The sequence below is a fragment of the Anopheles maculipalpis genome, chromosome 3RL, assembly GCF_943734695.1.
Source record: "Anopheles maculipalpis chromosome 3RL, idAnoMacuDA_375_x, whole genome shotgun sequence".
NCBI classification, from domain to species: Eukaryota; Metazoa; Arthropoda; class Insecta; order Diptera; family Culicidae; genus Anopheles; species Anopheles maculipalpis.
Window position 1 is genome coordinate 17,966,780 of NC_064872.1, and position 17,994 is coordinate 17,984,773.

Genomic DNA, 17,994 nt, shown 5'->3' on the forward strand with positions numbered 1-17,994 from the left:
ATCAACACCGAAACTCATTGGAAGGAAATAAAGAAAAAAATCATCCAGTATATTCCTTCATCATCATCATCAAGCCAAGAATGGCTTAAATGGCATTCAATCGATTCTAAATTGAAACTATTCCCATCACGGAGGAACATTTTAGGAATAGGAACTCAGCGAGAGTGGGCGGTTTAATACGTAAAACAAAACTCCGTCCTTAACACATGCTCTACATCGGACCCCACCAATTTGACCATGACTTTGTCATTTCCTCGTTTGATGTCTTACTCTTCCTACGGGTGTGACGGAATGGCTTCATCCGCAACATCATCATCATGATCACTACGAGCATTTTCGCTTTCATCATCATCATTCTTCAGAGCAGCAGAAAAAGACTATCCCCTTTGCCAAGACAGCTGAGACCAGCTATCGGGATATTTTCAAATCTGTACCCAATTTGTGCCACACTCTACTGCACACTTCCAATTCCAGCACGGTGGTGGAGAAAAAAAATCGGAAGGACACTACCCGACACCCGAGTGTATGTTTACTAGTTGAGGTTCCACCAAAACACTTTCCCTTCCTTCGGATGTGGTAATTTAACTTTAGCGAGGCAAAATTCGATGCCGAAAAGGAGATGAAACCGGTTCGTGGGATAGTATTGGGCTGTGTGCAAAGCGGGAGGAAATTGTTTTCCATTCGCTATCAGCACAGGAAAGAAAAGCAATACAACAGAATGTCTCTTTTTGTTTTGCTGTACACCATAAAATGAGAGAGCTGATCTGGATGGGCGAGTTCTAGACACCATTTTGAACAAGTGTCAATCGAGTAGCACCTGCTTCTGCAGAAACCAGAACGCAGTTGATGGCCTTTATGTGAAACGTAAAATCGCTTTCCCAAAACATCGATGTTTTGACATGCAAAAGGCACGCTTTTTGACGTTTTGTTTTGCAAATTGCATACCTTCTGGACGAATTTGTTAATGATGCTTATTCTAATGCTTTTCTTCTACACGAATGCTGTCTTAAGTATAATCGAAAAAATCCCTTCCTTTGCAGCCCGAAGACGGAAAAGAGCACAACATGCTCCGTGTGCGATATTCAAATAAACATTTGCTCAACTTCCTTACAATGTACGGCAGGGATTTACATCCATCGACCACGTTAAATCCCCGGGAGCAGGGAACAGCAACATCATCACCATCATACAGGACGGGTTTCCATCGGGATCTCCTTTTCGCCTTCCTTTATCGTACAAAATCACACATTACACGATGATGTGCCTTTGAGACTTGGAAGCTCTTTTCCCCTCCGTATTTTGGTATAATATTCACGTTTGTTTGCTTCTCCGTTTTTTCGACTCTCGCCCTGCTTACACCTCCAACAGGATTCGACTGCTGTACCGGACTGGATTGCTGTTCGTGTCGAATGTGCTCTGCCACACGTTCTACCTGGTGTACGTCAATACGGACGGTTTGACGTCGGGCGGTTATCTGTTCAGCGGTAACAGCATAGCACTGGTAAGTATAGGAAGTAGTTTCCGAAATCGAATCATCCGTATACCACACATCGCTAGGGTAGTTTGGTCCACATTTCAGTGGTACGGGCCGGAATGTTTGGTGTACTTTTTGGATGGGAGTGAATTTCAAACAGCTCATTCAGCCACTATAATAAAGCCGGCGGATGGAAATACACCATTTAAATAGCTTCTACGGGAATACGATGCGATGTTGGTTGCGTGATTCTGATCACTTTGGTACATGGTATATATGTGAAAGTAGCAAATAATAGATGCTACTTCCCTCTTAAACATACCTTGAAGATACATAAAACACACTGATGCTGTGTCTATTACACTAAATAACATTTCTTGTAAGAGCGCACGTATTCAACGATTGAACTACATCCATTTTAAAGCTGTATATCGCAGAAACTTTGATCCAATTACGGATTATGCGCTTGCTAACTCGTAATTTGTGTCAGATACATTACACAAACGTCAACTGCAGTCAACACCCATACAAAAAACTATATTTTCTCGGAATACTAACATTTTAAATCAATTGAAGGGAATGGTGTTCGTTTTAATGGTACCCGGAAAATCACATAAAATATTCACATTAATTATCTCTAATTTTTTTCATATTCACTTTTAAATGGTAAAGCCGTTTATGTATGTTGATTAACTAGAACCGTAGAAACAAGGATATACAATTTCCATATTTGTGTTAGTAATTTGCTATTTAAACAATATTTCACATTGAGTCAGCTATTGGTTGATATTATTTTAGGTTGTATTAAGTTAAAAATTAAAAAAAATGATACTATTTACCTTGAAGCTGAAAGAAAAAATCGTACTCAACATCATCTGCAATCAATGCCACATGCTTCTTACTAGCTTGCGGCCTAGTTTCTAATGCCATGGTAATGAATGGTAAGCGTAAACGCGCACTTTGTTTTTCCTCTTTAAATCTAAAGAGATAATAACTTTAAATCTAAAGCCATACCAAGTCCAATTCGTTGATATGAGATTACCGTCAGTTAGGACTGTAACATACGTCAAACGGCATACTTAAAACCTAAAATTATGTCATAATTTAATAACATATCCTAAACTAATTTTCATTTCATTTATTCGCCTGCCGGACCTACAGGCCTCCTCGACTATAGTATTAAGCTAAGTGCATAACAGTAATTATAGAGTTTACCTTATTAAGACTATGGCATGTTAGCGAGATAGCGAGGTTAGCTGGGTGGCTAAAGGTCAGCTATTAGATTGGTTGATGAACTCTGTGCGGTGTATGTCGGGCTCAAACAGATTACAAACAGATTCGAATTGACATCACATATAATGGATCCAGACCGTAACAAACGCGTACAGCGGTCCCCTATTTCGTTCAGATCCCGCCAACGGAGCGATCTGGCAGGGATGTATAGCTGAATTGAGTTTAGCAGTTCAGAAGAGTTGATATGGATGTTGAGCAAGTTAGCGATGAAGATACACTGAGCATTTCGGTAGCGATCAATAAGAGGTTCGAGGGCGAGTAAAATACAACGAGTGGAGTAGCGAAGAGGCGTACTCCAGTACCGGTCCGATCAGTGAACAGTAAAGCGTTTTTACAGAAACTTGATCACGGAGTTCACGAGTTAACCGTGTAAGCAAACCAATCAGTTGATTGCCCATGGTGATAACGTTGTCTAGCTGGTAGTCGTAGCTCAATTTTTTTTATCTAGGATAACCCCAAGGTCGCAGACGTGTTCTTTTCGTTCGAGAATCGTGCCATTCAGACTATAATGGGAAAGTCATGGTTGACGGGATCGGCTAACAGTAATCGTGATACATTTCTGTGTGCCTTAGTCGAAGAAAGTTTCTAGAGCACCACCACTGGTAGAATAGTTTCACGATGTTTTGAAGGCGTTCCTGGTCAGTTGTGTTTTTTAGCGGCCGAAACAATTCGGCATCATCAATATTATGGCCAAGATAGAAAAAGGGCCATAGCCAAAGCGAAAGAAATTAAAAGAACTAGAAACATGATAAAATAGCTGTTAAACACACATAAATTATCATCACCTCCATGTTTTGGGGTGACTAAAAATTCATAGTCCAAAAACACTAACGCACTGTCGTTATTGCTACCTATACATTTGGCTAAACATCCGGCCGTCGAATGGCTTACTAGACTTCTTGAGACCACATAATTAGACAGTCAGTCCTCATCGCAAGAAAAAGGCACGGGTAGATTTGCTCTTGATTTTTCCATAAGAGCACACATTGCAACATGCCTATTAAATATAAACTAGAGTTAAATATTTAACTCATTCAATCGCAACACCGGATGCCAGTAAGATTGCTTAACATATCTGTTTCCGATTACTCCAAATCACTACGAACGAAGCTACGAAATACCTGAAATAAATTGCTCCATATCAGAACACCGCTGTTCAATTGCCGCTATTTTCGGTATCGACCATAGCGTCCAAATACTTCGCTCAGCCAGGTATCCGCACAATCAGAAAAAATATGAATTATTCACCTGTCCCTAGGTTTCCCAATCCTGCCTATCCCATTTTCCTCAGAATAGCGAACGACCACTTGTCTAGTCTCGTCCAAAGCACCCCTACACACGCACGGTAAATGGAAAATTCATACACTTGGATCCGATAACCGTCCGTGGAATACTGTCTCGTGGGACAAGTTTTGCTGAATCGCTTCCAAACTCCATCCATACTTTAACACCAGCCCAGGGACCCGGCAATGTACGGTTGCTCAAATAATACCGCTAGGTAGCCCAAAAAGCACTCGGCTGTTATTTTTTTCCAGCGGGTGGAAAATACAATGGAAAAGGAACTATCTTCTTCGTCTTTCCGAGCGCGGCCACCCGTAGCTGCTGGTAGAATATTCGATTAGTAAGTTCTCCTATTTGTTCGGCACACTGATACCATCAACATCATGTGCTTCGGTAGCACGTGACTCACCACGTTCTCGGTGCTCAAAACCAAGTACAAACAAATAGTGTTCAGCTTTGGGAGGGGGACTTGCTTTCCACGAGAATCGAAACCACCAGTTTCTTCGTTAGCTCCAGTTTTCCACTGTAAGGTGCCACCCAAAACCAAGGAAAAAAAACCGCGCCAACGATCAACCCGATCGTCATATGGGGCAAAGCTTAAAAGGGAAATTCCATTTCAACAATCGATCCGGGAATTTTTCTCCCGGTTCGGGGACACACATAACAATCAGTGCCGTGTCGTGCTGGCAGTAGAATGCTTTTTTCCTTTAGCTCGTTTTCCCTTTTTCCGAGGTGATTTTCCGTCACTTCTCGCAACTGGTTTGCAGTGGGAAAAATTCAACCTTCAGCTTGGTGCAATGCAGCCGATCAGTGCCATCAACACACCGTCACGTGGAATCTCTGCCACGATGTTCGGGTCTCAACCTGTCCGCAAACTAAAGCGCTTCTTCAACGAAAGGTGGAAGATTTTTTTTTGCTCGAAAAAAGTGCCTTTTTGTTCAAATCAACACACTTTTCCCGAAGCGGAAGTGAGCTTTCGAGTGAAGTTCGTTTATCGGTTGGTGTTACCGGTACACGATGTAAAACCATGTACCATGTCTACAAAACGTTTCGTAACGATCCGAGCGAGTCGGATAGAAAAAAAAACGTACTATTCACACATAATCGTTGTACCATGAGGTGACGACTGTTGAAGCTTAAAGTTTCACACTTTTATGTTTTAAAATGAGCTCTTGTTAGTGTAGGAAAAAAAATTGCTTCGGGATGCGCGCCAACAAGTTTTTTGACATTATTGATGGCTTTTAAAATGTCCTGTAATTGTAAAATTATTATTTTCAATCTATACAAACATTTGGTACAAAATTGATGGCAGTGTTTTCTGTTGTATTTTCTCTCTAATTACCAATTAGTGTAATATTATAAATGAATTTCTGAAGTGTAATGCAGAGTATCGTGTCCTGGGATAGTTTTTTATTCATTTTTTATTTATTTATTTGATGTATGCAGGCATGTTACTGTATTGTCAACATAGCTTGTGATGACTACGTTTTAAACAAACTACAAATAAATTACAAAATTGTTTAAATAAATTACAAATTGTCACAAGGCATTTCCTCCCTGTCGTTTGTCTTATCCCGGGAATGCTCGGTTGGGCATGTTTTCTTGGATAGTTCCTGTTTAATATGTTTATTAATGATGTAGTAAGCTACCTACCTCCTGCTCATTCTTAGCCGGCGATCTTAAGATCTGCTCACCAATAACCACTTTAACTGACTGCCATACTCTGCTAAACTGTTTGTTAGCATTTAGTATACAATATAATAGAAATCTAATGCATGAAAACGTCTCTGAATGTGATGCCGTCACATTCTTACAAAAAAAGCGCCCGTTTGTAAAGACTTTAATGATTATTTTTGCTTAAAATCATTGTACTGTTCGTGTTGGTTCGTCCCAAAATTCGGCTTGTTAGTATTGTCCGTCTGTTAGAGATGACCCGGTAGTAATGCGATAATAGCACAAGTCTTCATATGGCAGGACCAGGGTTCAAATCCCATTCCCATTCGTTCCCCCGTAGTAAGACTTGATGGCCGGCGTGAACTTAGAGGGTCGTTAGGGTCGGTTCAGTAATATCACTTGCCACAGCTACCGGACAAGTTGTTCGATTTTTGGACTTCAGTCGTTAGAGTATAGCAGAATGGTGGCTCAGTGCGTCTTCCTCCATAAGACCATTTTAGGAAATATTGACGCCCCATTTACTCGTAATAAAATAAAGTTCGTAGCTCCCGGTAGACAATTTTGACCACTTTTTTCCACCATAATTTTACTTATAAAATAATAGACGATTAATGTTTCCATCGTAAGTGCCATAAATTTCTGGATTAAATACGGTTTATAATTTAAAAAAACACTTGTGATCAACACTCGAAAAGTTCGATTCATCTAACTATTTCAACCACGCGCTTTGGCATTGCAGGTGTTTAACGAGGTGCGTTTTTCTTGCAAATGCTTAAAAGCGTAGAAAACAATCACGGTCCTGCTTGCAAACGCCTACGGTAATACAATATGTGTCCCATTAGACTACCGTCATCGATACATAACGACGCAAAAGTAAGCCTGCGGGGAAGATTTGTTTGGTGACTGTTACGGCTACATCTGTTAATGATGCAATATCTCATTTCCTGTCCTCAAATGATTGTCCTGTACCAGGACCGAGCCCAGTATTGGCACTGTCAGTGCCCAATGTAGCCAGCAATCGGCCGTACGCTCATGCATAATGAGTGTCACCGATCCTGACTAGGTTAATGACTTCATTTGTCAGCCGTACTTCGACGGTAGTTAGTTGCAAAGAGGCATCCAAAAATTTGTTCTGGAAGGAAAAAAAAACCCCCACACACAAATAACGTCCCAACACAATTATGCACGTGCACCTCGGGATTTCCACGGAGATTACACAAAAACAACAGCAACAGAGGATCATGACGTAAGCACATCATTAATTGAGTCGTGCCACGGTTACATTTCCAATCAGATCGAAACCATCGCCGTGGCCCAGTGGAGTGACGAACCCGCAACGAGCAAACCCCCAAAAAAACGGCTATAACACCAACAAAACACACTGTTCGAACTTTGGTTCGAAACCGACCAAGACCATTTCCCACAGGGTACTGGGAAAACACTAGATTTGCTTATACCTTGCTCACTGCGTGTGTCTGTGTGTTTATGTACTCACCACACAAAAAACGACGGTTCCCGAGCAAGTTCCTCCATCATCGCGCGCAACAGTACGTGACAACGTGACATTCGTCGAGTGGATACCTTCCTCCCCCCGGGGGAACAAGTGTTCGATGAACAAACGAAACTGACTGCTTGCCCAGTGGTACGTACCCTGTAATGGTAGTCGCGAAACGAAACGAGACAGTGGAACTAAAACCATGGACGTCATCACATCCATGCAAACAACGGCGGTAGCGGGAAAGTACTTCCGGCTTGCGCCAATTAGTTGACCGATCGTCTGTTGTACGGATATGGTGTACCGCGTACCTTGCCGCGAAACTAATTGGAAATGCATGGATCAAACTAAGCAACTATTCGTTGCTCACCGAACTGTGGCAGAACTACTTGTCGATTTGGTCCGTTATCGGTGAGGAATAGTATTTGCCTGGGAATGGCAAATTTTGTTGAAACAAACAAACATGAATGAAATTGTTGTTTACGAAATGAATCTCAAAAGTCACCTTAAATTTTGTGGAAATAATGATTTATTCTAATTGGGGTATTTTTAATTTGACAATTTATTGATTTCGTAAAAGATTCGTAAAACGAATGCTTCTAAGTTTAACGAATAGTAAACCCAAACTGTACATTAAAAGAAGTTTTATAAGAAAATGTTACTCATCCTGTTAAAATTTGATTTTTGCTCTCATTTGTGTCCACGAAAATGTTGAATTTTATTTTTTCTTGAGCTCTGTAAACTCACGAAAGCTTAATCTGCATGTTACATGCTTTGTTGACTTAGATTGGCGACTGGACCGCCGCAATAGAACTCACCATATTGTGGGGAATTATTGTTAGAAATTAAGTAACAACTAGATGTCCCGTCAACGGAATGGGAATTCGAAGTTGAAACATTTAATGTAAAATTTCTAGTTATAATTCGAGATTTAATTTAAAAAACAATAAATATTTTTTTTTTTAAGTATTTTATATAGCTGAAGATATATATTTTTAATGGGAATGTAACATACCCTAGATGTTTGGTAAACTTTTGAATTAGTTTTTTATTAAAACGTTCGTATAATAAACGAACGAAATAAAAAACGTTTTTATTAAAAGTTTATTTTATTAAATGTTCTCCCGTACTGGACCGTCATAATCAATTGTAAATAAATAAATAAATAAATAAATGTTCTCCCGTAGTGAGGACTAGTAATCCAACTACGTAAAATCTATAAGTCTAGTAAGCTATTTGCTCATGCGAGGCCGGTGTGACCTCGGAAATCGTTAAGCCGACTTAATTATTAATAGACTTACATATATAAAATATTCATAATAACAGTTGACATTCGAATTGCATACCATCAGGCGCTACGCTTTACGCGAAGAAGACTGTTCCCTGAATTATGAACTGTACAATCTGTGACATTTTAAACTCACAAGAAAAATCGTTGGATAGCATCTAACTAACGACTAAATTGGCCACCTTCTAAGTGGGTACATTCTAATTTCAAGTTGAGTGGCGAAACTTCTCATGTTTTGAGATAACTTTTACGCGGCTCATGTATCCCGTCTCCAAAAGTAAAATCAAACATCACTCACAAACAGTATAATACTTGTTGTTGTTTCTAACGCGTCGTTTAATTATTATGCCAAGAAACTACACTTACCCAACCTCTACCTTTTGTCTTTTCCAGGGATTTTGTATACTGTTTAGCTTTGTAGTGAAGGCAGAACTGAAGCAAGACACAACCGAGTCGACCAGCAGCAAGTCCAGCACTAAAAATAGTCTGGACGAAAACTTTTGCTCGGGATCAATCAATAGTCCGTTAAGTTGTAAGTGGTTGCACCTCCCACGGAAAAGCAATCAGCAAAGTTTCTGCCTATTTACCGACCTCACCGGCTTGTATTCTCTTTTACTTTCCATCTGTCTTCCGTACAGTTTATACAAATCAGGAACTAGATAAGGATAACGAATGCCTATCGTCGGTGGGTAAGACAACGAAGATTCCTCTGACAATACTGTCCACCCAGCAGCCCCCACCGTCGTCAACCCAACCGATACAGCAGCAGCAGGTGGGCCCATCCTCACAGCAACAGGTCACCGGTCCGCACATAACCACCATCGAACCTTGCCTGCAAGTGGACCTGGACGGGCACAGTATGGACACGTTTCTTGGTGCTACGGGAGGACTCTGCAACTATGCAACCGTCACCGCACCTTCATTTGGTGGGGCCGGTTGTTACGATCTAGCGGGAAGTATACTGCTACCGCCGGGCCCGGGTGGAGCGAGCGTTCCGGCGACGGCACTCATCACAATTGAAACCAGCCCTAGCATAGTGCTGGCGGGACCACCCCCGATGGCGAATGTACCAAGCTCGGCGAGCGTTAGCATCGAATGGCATCAGCAGCCACAGCAACAACACTCACATGCCTGTGGCCATCGGCCGGAACCTTTGCCAGCCACCGTAAGCTTTCTGCCTACGATTCCGACAGCCGATGCGGGCGATTTTGTCGGTGTGGGAGCGCTGGACATCCTGAAAGGCGTTGGACAAGGTAGTTAATGTATGCATTGAGGATAGTTTACCTTCAGCATCGGAGGGCACAAGTAGTCTGAAGGACACTAATTAAGCATCCGTTCTTATCGATCGGAAAACTCTATAAAATGCACCCCGAATCAAAAATCAAGAACCACACGGACATCTCATTACACTGCTCAAGCCGTTTTCAATCATGCCACTTCTGCACACAATGTATCAAGTACATCACCCGCCAAGACGAACGAGCCCCGGCCCTGGGGCTACATCTTCGTCTACATCTTGTCTGCCATCAACGTTCCGCTCAAGTGCCACTGCCTTTTACGACACCACTAACTCTGGGCTTTCTTTCTTGCTTGCTTGTTTCCGTTCTCTCCCTACTCCTATCTCTCTCCTTCAGACAGCATCATCGGCATACGTGGGAAAGCGCTCGAAGTCGGCAACGATGGCAAGAAGGTAGTTACGGTAATCGAATCATCCACCCAGCTACCACCGGCGGTCCAACCAACGGGTACGCTACCACGACCCCCGGGGAAAGCAATCATGACAACGACATCGTCAGCTACTCCGACGCCCACAGCGTCCTCCACCACGCCCTCACCGGCCGGTCCCCTCATCCCGTACTACTCGGAGCAATCAGCGGCGGGTCCCAGTGCAGCGGTGCATCACAAACCGCCCGTTCCACCGCCTCCCATCATTACCGTGACGTCGAGCGAGGAAGCTCGTACCGGTGGCCGTATTGACGGGATGCTGGATCGCATCTCGCACGATCTGGACTACCTGCTGAACCGTACGGGCGATACGACGGTGCCTTCCTCCTCAACGGTTTCTGCGTCGTCTTCGTCATCGGTGGTTCCGATCCAGCTTCGACCGACGACCGGGGCGCCGGGAGCAGTATCCACCGCATCGCAAGCACCGCCGCAGCAAGGTTCCATCAGTAGTGCACCACTAATACCCACTTGCCACAGTGTTCACGAAGTAATTATCGAAGAGTCTGAAGACGTAGATAGTTAAATATTTGCACTCAAACATACACACAGACATACGCATATGATGGGGAGAGATGGAATTGATCTTCCAAGCCATCAAAAGCAAAGCAAAAAAAAACCCACACTTAAGGCGGGTACCGGGGGTTTCAGTTGATAAGACAACAACATCAACGCGTTTGACAACAGTGGATGTGAGGATAAATCAAAAATGAATCCATAAATGAATTTAAAAACAACAAACGTAGCAGATGATATCGCAAAAGACGCAGTCGTACAATAACAAGTACACCGTATGATAGCACATGAACACATGAAGATGGTAATACGGCATTTCATTACAAGCATCGTGAAGATTTATTCCATACCCTTGTGCTATGATGAGCTAGAATCATGTCATCTGCGGTCTTTGCGCTATCAACAGCTGCGTTTGTTTTAATAGTTGCTTGCGTTGTTCTAGCATCTGCAAACCGTTGTATCTAGGCCGTAAATCTATTGAGATTTTTTTCTAAGGAATGGTGTTAATTGTTTTGGAAAAGTAGAATGACTAAGAGGAATGTTCAAAAATGTATAATTGAATATTGCAAGCCCGTGGTCGAAGTTTTCAATCACGGAATGGAATTTTTCATTCACTTAATTAGTACATTTTTTACAACTAATGTTTGCTTTGATACTATTGGATGAAATTTTACGTTTAGCCGGTTTAACAGCGGAGCTCGGCAGAAATTTTACAGCAGATTGCAAAGTTCAACAGTTAAGTTCGAAAGATTCCACTATATGATTGCAACGATCCACAAGAAGCTAGCAATAATCCATTATTTATTTGAAAAATTCCCCTGAGTGATTCAGAAAGAGCCTTTCGATGGATCAAATGTCATGTGGTAGGCTAACCACACTCATTATTCTTATCTGCCGTTATTGTCTTAATAGGGGACGAATTTGTCTTATCAACTGAAAAAAATCCTCTATTTATTTGTTAGAGTTGTTAAAACTATCAACCCGTTTCATATTCTATAGGAAAATCTAAGTTGAAAATGTGATAAGTTTAGTATTATTTTTCACCCTTTGTATCGCCACGACACCCCCGAGATAATGCTAATACCAGTTCGCCTATCATCAACCCAATCGTGATGGATCGATTGAACAGATTTGGCCAATGCTCCATCGTCTATCCACCGCCCTTGTGCGCTTTATTTCATTCAATAACCATTCTCATCATCGCCCAGATATTGACATCTTCATCGTCGTGCATCGTTTACCCGCCAACGAAAGACGCAAAGCCTTGGCTTCATTATTATGCTAGGGGAAAAGCGTACCACCACACTTTTTGCCACTGCGACCAATTCTCCCGTGTCCCGTGTCACTCGCCGTGGAGCACGGTGGGCGCCTTCGAGGGAATCGAGAGATCATGCAATTAGCGATAATGTAATAAGGTAACATTATGGCACGGTAGGAAGCACGGCACACCCATCCCGTTTGCTTCAACGGGTAACGGCGCTCGAAATGATGCAGCAGATTTTTGCTACCAAACGGCACTCCGTATCTCATCTTGACCGGATGTGACTTGTTCTACCCAAACGCATGCCATACCAATTCTACCAATTCAAAAAGGGATCCTTTTTTTATTGTTGTTGTTGATCCTCCTTCACAGCCAATGAATCATTCCGGAATTCGGAATCGGAAGCTAATTGATCGGATTTTTCCTAACATCATTCCGAACGCATCCATCTTTTTTCCGGTGCAAACTTTTTTCGACCCAAGTTATCATCGCCCTTCGTCTTCGTCCTGCGTATTCAAACACGCTACATACTTAACTCACATTTCCCACGTTCGTCTCACCTGTCAGAAGCAGATTGAGGTTTCGAGCTGGCTTCTGTTTGCTATTGTCACTTATCAACCTTATGCTAACACGAACTGACTTCTTATCTACCCGTGCTTACGTGCAATATTTTTCCTTTTGATGAAAATCCCACTCCCAAGTCGAACGCCTCAGTCAGCGGGAAGAGAACACGGGAACTAGTCACGATAGTATCCTAGTGCTGGGCCTACATTATTCCCGGAAGGATAATAAATCTTCTGGCGCCATTTTATCGTTGGTTGATGCTCGGGGTGGAAACAAACTGGTTGCATCGGTGGCCGGATGGAGAAGATGGAAACGTTATGATACGAAATGAAAGTATAAAACCACAATACTGGACAAGACTAATGTTGTAACAGGACGCGCACGCGGAAACATGCTGGGATAACTATAAAAACGAACCGAAACCGGAACGAAACGAAAACAAACCACTCACAAATCTTATGTAGAAAAGAAAGGGGAAAAAAAGAGTTTTTATAGCGACCTAATAATAGTTCTAAGGCAGGTAAGCAGACAGGAAACTCGTTTAAAGAGTAAGTGTAATTATATTATAATTCACAGAAGTTGATTGGTGGATTGTAAATAGTAGGCCAGTTTGTAAATAAATGGTGAAAATTTACTACGCTATAAAAACACTTTTCCTCACACAACATACATACAGGAGGAGATCATACGCACTTGTACAAGCATTAGAAGAAATCTAAGTATCGTTAAGGCACCACACTCTATTAGTTATCTGTTTTTTCCTCCTTTTTTCCTGGGGTTGTGGTGAAGAAGCCAAAACAAACCGATACCAAAACGGCTCTGATCTTTAAGGCTGATGGAGAACTATCTTTTGTAGATAAATATTTCACCGTAAAAGTTTGAGCAAAAAGGAGCATTAGAGTGTGAAAGAAACAATTACAAACGGACGAAGTAATTGCCCAAAAAGGGGGACTACACAGTTTTAGTTCTATTTTGTAGCGGTATCGGTGAAGAAGAAGAATTAGGAAAAGTTTTCTGTGTTAAATTTCCCTTGACTTCTCAGTACGGTTGGTAATCCGTGGGAGGTGTGACTTCGATACGAATTTTCTAACAGTGGAGTCTAGCAGCGCCTTTTTACTTGCACGAACGTGGACGAGCAGCAAGTTCCTTTTGCAAACGATGAAGTTCTTTTAACAAGTAGAAACAAAACTATGTGAAAATTGAAGCATTCTTTGCACCAAGACAGTAAATAAAAATCTGAAACAAAAGAGAATCTTCCCCTTTTCCGATATGAACAAATGAGAAAGAAAAAGAACTCTCCCGCTCGTGCAACTTTTATGCAACAACTAGCAAAACGAGGAAGAAGAAATAGAAACGATATAAAAAACAAAACAAAATTGAGTGGAAAACCCGTACAGCAGGAACGGAAAATTAGAAAAATACAGACAAACAGTGAGTGAGAAAGCTAGTAAGAGCAAGAACAAGTGGAAGCAAAAAACAAAAAATGTATGAAAAAAGTGTGCAAAAATGCTAGCAAAGCAGCAGGAAAAATGGTTGAATGGAGAATTTAAAAATTTTAGTTTCTTCAATGTACAGTAAAACACGAACAAAACACACGAAAGAGATTAAAGAGAAGAAAAAAACCAACACAGCGTAACGGGGAACTGTCGTTTCGACACACCGTTCGTTGGTTGTGTGGAGCTGAAAATAATTAAAAAAGTTCGTTTGATTTTTCCAAAACGCGTGTACCCGAAACGTAACCGTTGTTTAGGTTGGTCCAACACCCGATGCAAAAAAAAAAAGGTAAGACTTTTTTCGTTCATTTTTTTAAACACTCTCAATTTAAACAGGTGTATTTTTACTTCAGAATTATTACAAGAAGAAAAAAAGAGCCAAAACTCCTCAAATTAAAAGATACTTTTTTTTTGTAGCGCAAATGGTTTTACGCCCGAAATACGCTAGCTCCCCCATGTATGATCAAAGCAGTGGTTCAAAATGCTGACGCTGTAGTGCTTAGCAACGGGACTGCGTTTTCTTCCAGTGAAACGATACGATTTACGATGTGAAGTAATCAAACCGTAGTAAGCCACCGCAGCAGGAGCAGCAGCTTTGGTGTTTTTCGTACAGTAATTTCGTTGGATTTTCTTGCTTTGGCATTACAGCAGCTTAAAGGCAGCTTGCACGATATCGGGCACAATTTGTCGAAAATTATTTTCTTGATGACCGTTCCTCTATTATGTGGTATAAAAGGGCGTTTGCCTCTGGGATGGTAGCAAATTGCTGAGTTGGTTGAAACTCGCGCCTCAAGATATGAAATTAACTCTATTTTCACATGTGTGACACTACTAGAGTATTTCTTGACAACATATAAAGAAAAACACAGCAAATTTTACCTTTCTACCTTAACCTAACACAACACTGTGTATCCTTGGTGGCATGTACTGTGCTTTGCATACATTTAGGCGCTTTTCGTTTAGTGACGAACAAATTTCACCAGAGGGAGATTTCTCGAGTCTTCTACTGCTTGTGTAGTTGCAAAGAGCCATCAAAACGTCGTTTTGGCTTAAACAGTTGTTGGATTTGAGAAAAAGTGTTACTATTTCTACGATTTTGAATTGGCTTTCTAAACATGGTCTTCCTGTACGTTGCGTTTTACAAATCTGAAATTATCCATTTTTTATTTGAACTGGACTCATAAACCCCTGTAAGGGTAAAAGGCTGTAGCAGATCTCCCCATGAAATCATTTGTGTGCAGCACTTTGAGATGTCGATTTAATTGAGCATTGAGTTTCCGATGTGCTCGAAATCATTCGATATGTCCATTACTCCTTAAAGGAGGGTTAAATGGAGCTTAATTCAAATGTAAGCCATACTGTCTGCCAAAAATAAACAAACTTTGGCAAAATTTCCTACACTGTGCATATATTTAGGCGGTATTCGCATAGAAGAATAAGTTTACTCAGGGAGGTAGCCTTCCAGAGTCTATTGGTTTAAATTTGTAATAAAATTACAATATCAAACGAATCAAAACACAATTTCACAGTAAGAAAATCATAAAGAAAGCATTGATATAAAATCTTTAAAAACCCCTCAATCTCATTCTTCCGTAAATGTTCATTTTCTATTCCTCTTTTTTCATACCACTTGCATGCTATCATAAAATGTATATATGCCTACAAAGCCTGAAGGTAAATCAACAAAACGAATAAAAAAACCTCTCGAATCATTCTCCAATGTCCACTAATTCAAGGTCGTTCACCGTGAATAAATATAATTCTATTTAGCTCCCAAAAACTAGAAGAAAAAAAAAACATCTCACGAAGCGCCCAGGCACGTTTTATCTTCGCAGCGGACATTTTTTTTTTTTCTACATCACTTCACTTCTCCTGCCATAAGACAGCCAAACAGAGGATCCGCTTTTCATCGCTTGATGCGGCTAATTTCGCAAATGACTGCAAATCTGTGCCTTAAGTGAATGCGAACAAAACTTCTGTACAAAACGCTACGAATCCCTTAGGCCGGAGCCAATCATCCACACGCACACCGTTTCTGGAAGGTACGGATCTCAGTTGTTTAGCATGCGATGCGGCGAGTGTGCGTTTTCGTCCTGAGTAAATGGTCCTCGGTTCGCAGTAATCGTACGTGCACGGCAAACGGAATCGTGACCCAGGGCGGGGTGTGGAAACTGCGTCAACCGCTGCTGCCACCGCTTTCATTACACGCTATCGCCAACCCAACCCCGCGTCTTTGTTCTCGTATCGTTTTTTGTTTGTTTTAATCTCTTAAGTGTAACGTCTTAGCGCACGGACGATGCTTTCTTCTGGGTTTGGAGGTTAGAGTGACCATGAACGTTAGAACGGAGAAAGAATATTTCCTAACAAATGGCTGACAGTAGTACATCGCTCCATTCCATTTCCGTGCTATCATTCGGTGACATTTTACGCGTTTTTTTACGACGAAAACTTCCCCCAACTCTGTACACACACGCGTTTACATATGATGAATACTTAGACAGCCGAAGCTGTACAAAACTCAGCCAGTTGGTTGCCTGTTGTATTCACTGTTTTGTTAACATTATTAACTCATCAACCAAGCAAGAGGTACTCATCACCCCCCGTGCATATAAGCAGTGATTCTGTGTGTGAGTTTATAGCCTATTTCGAGCAAGTATTTCAAGTTATTCTGCTCATTTGCATGTTCCGTTCTTAATTTGCATGCCAGAAGCATGTCCGCATACGAATGTTGAAGAATTGAAGATAGACCGGAATGAAGGATGCAAGAGAAGATGATACAGATTCTTTTTTAAGGTCCTTATTTGATGAGGTGAATATCGATAGTGTTGGAAGTGTCTTAATCCATTTTCAACATTTAAAATACTAATGATACGGCTCGATTTATGACAGCTGATGAAATTTAATATTCTGGAAAAAAAAATTCGTTGCTTTATCCAAAAATCATTTGGGTTGGTTATTTGAACATCCATCACAGGCTTTTCTATTCAACTCCTATTTCGTGATGTCCCTGACGCGCAGAGACGCAACTTGCTCCAATATCCAAGCTTGGGTACACGGGCAAACAGAAGGGATTTTGACATAAGTACTGGGGTCTCGATCACAGGGTAAATTATGCTACCTCAAGTAACTACCCGATTAATGAAGCTCACTAAATCTCGTACCTTAAGATACAAGATACCCTCGATAGACTCTCGGACTAAGATTAATATGGGCTCATGGGTTGTACGCATTTTACATAGAACCGGAGCTATGAAGCAACTGAACAAAGGCCTAGCTACATGGAACATGGACTCCGTTGCTCTACAACAGATTCGGTGTGCAAAATAGGCTTGCTACGACATCAATTGCAGCTGCCAAGACCGTGTGCACGGGACGGGTAAAACCGAGATACCGAGAACATCGGCTTCAGGGCTATGAGAGGCTGAGTCTCATATACATCAGGCTCATAAACGTTCACGCCCTAACTGCAGGCAAGAATGAAGAGGTAAAGAATGTTGTTTTATGGTCGTTTAAAAAAAATCCTTTAACAGTATGCCAGGTATTGACAATACGGCGCAAGCCGTCATCCTTCAAATAAATTAATAAACAGTATCCCAGGTATGACGAAAAGCTCATCTTGGGGGATGATTTAATAGCAAAAATGGAAGAGAGTGAATAAACCTCACAAAACATTGGAAATCACAGTCTGCATGAGCACATAAATGATAATGGTAGTAGATTAGTAAAACCGTTTCCGGTCCGGTTCGGTCGTTTTAAGCAGAGATGGATTTGGGCACTCCTGAGATCCTAAGCTGAATTGCCGTTGGATTCACATGAATAGAGATGACCGTGGGGTGGTGGGTTTGCAACGAAAATAGGATTTTTTACATGCCTAGGAAGACAATCACACTTCCCACTATAATTAGAAGCCTATGGATTCCTAGGGTTCCTAGG

The 17,994-nt window shown here is 41.4% G+C and overlaps 2 protein-coding genes across 2 annotated transcripts in view; one reads left to right on the forward strand and one right to left on the reverse strand.

Annotated features, from left to right (window-relative positions):
* Positions 1-10,782, forward strand: part of LOC126565780 (uncharacterized) — a 136,743-nt gene extending 125,961 nt beyond the window's left edge. The window contains exons 20-23 of the mRNA XM_050222988.1: positions 1,369-1,501; positions 8,899-9,037; positions 9,144-9,758; positions 10,140-10,782. Coding sequence (XP_050078945.1) covers positions 1,369-1,501; positions 8,899-9,037; positions 9,144-9,758; positions 10,140-10,753 — 1,501 coding nt within the window. The 3' untranslated portion in view covers positions 10,754-10,782. The remainder of the gene's footprint in view (positions 1-1,368; positions 1,502-8,898; positions 9,038-9,143; positions 9,759-10,139) is intronic.
* The window catches only part of LOC126564828 (protein pygopus), a 341,232-nt gene that overhangs the window by 253,594 nt on the left and 69,644 nt on the right, over positions 1-17,994 (reverse strand). The window lies entirely within an intron of this gene.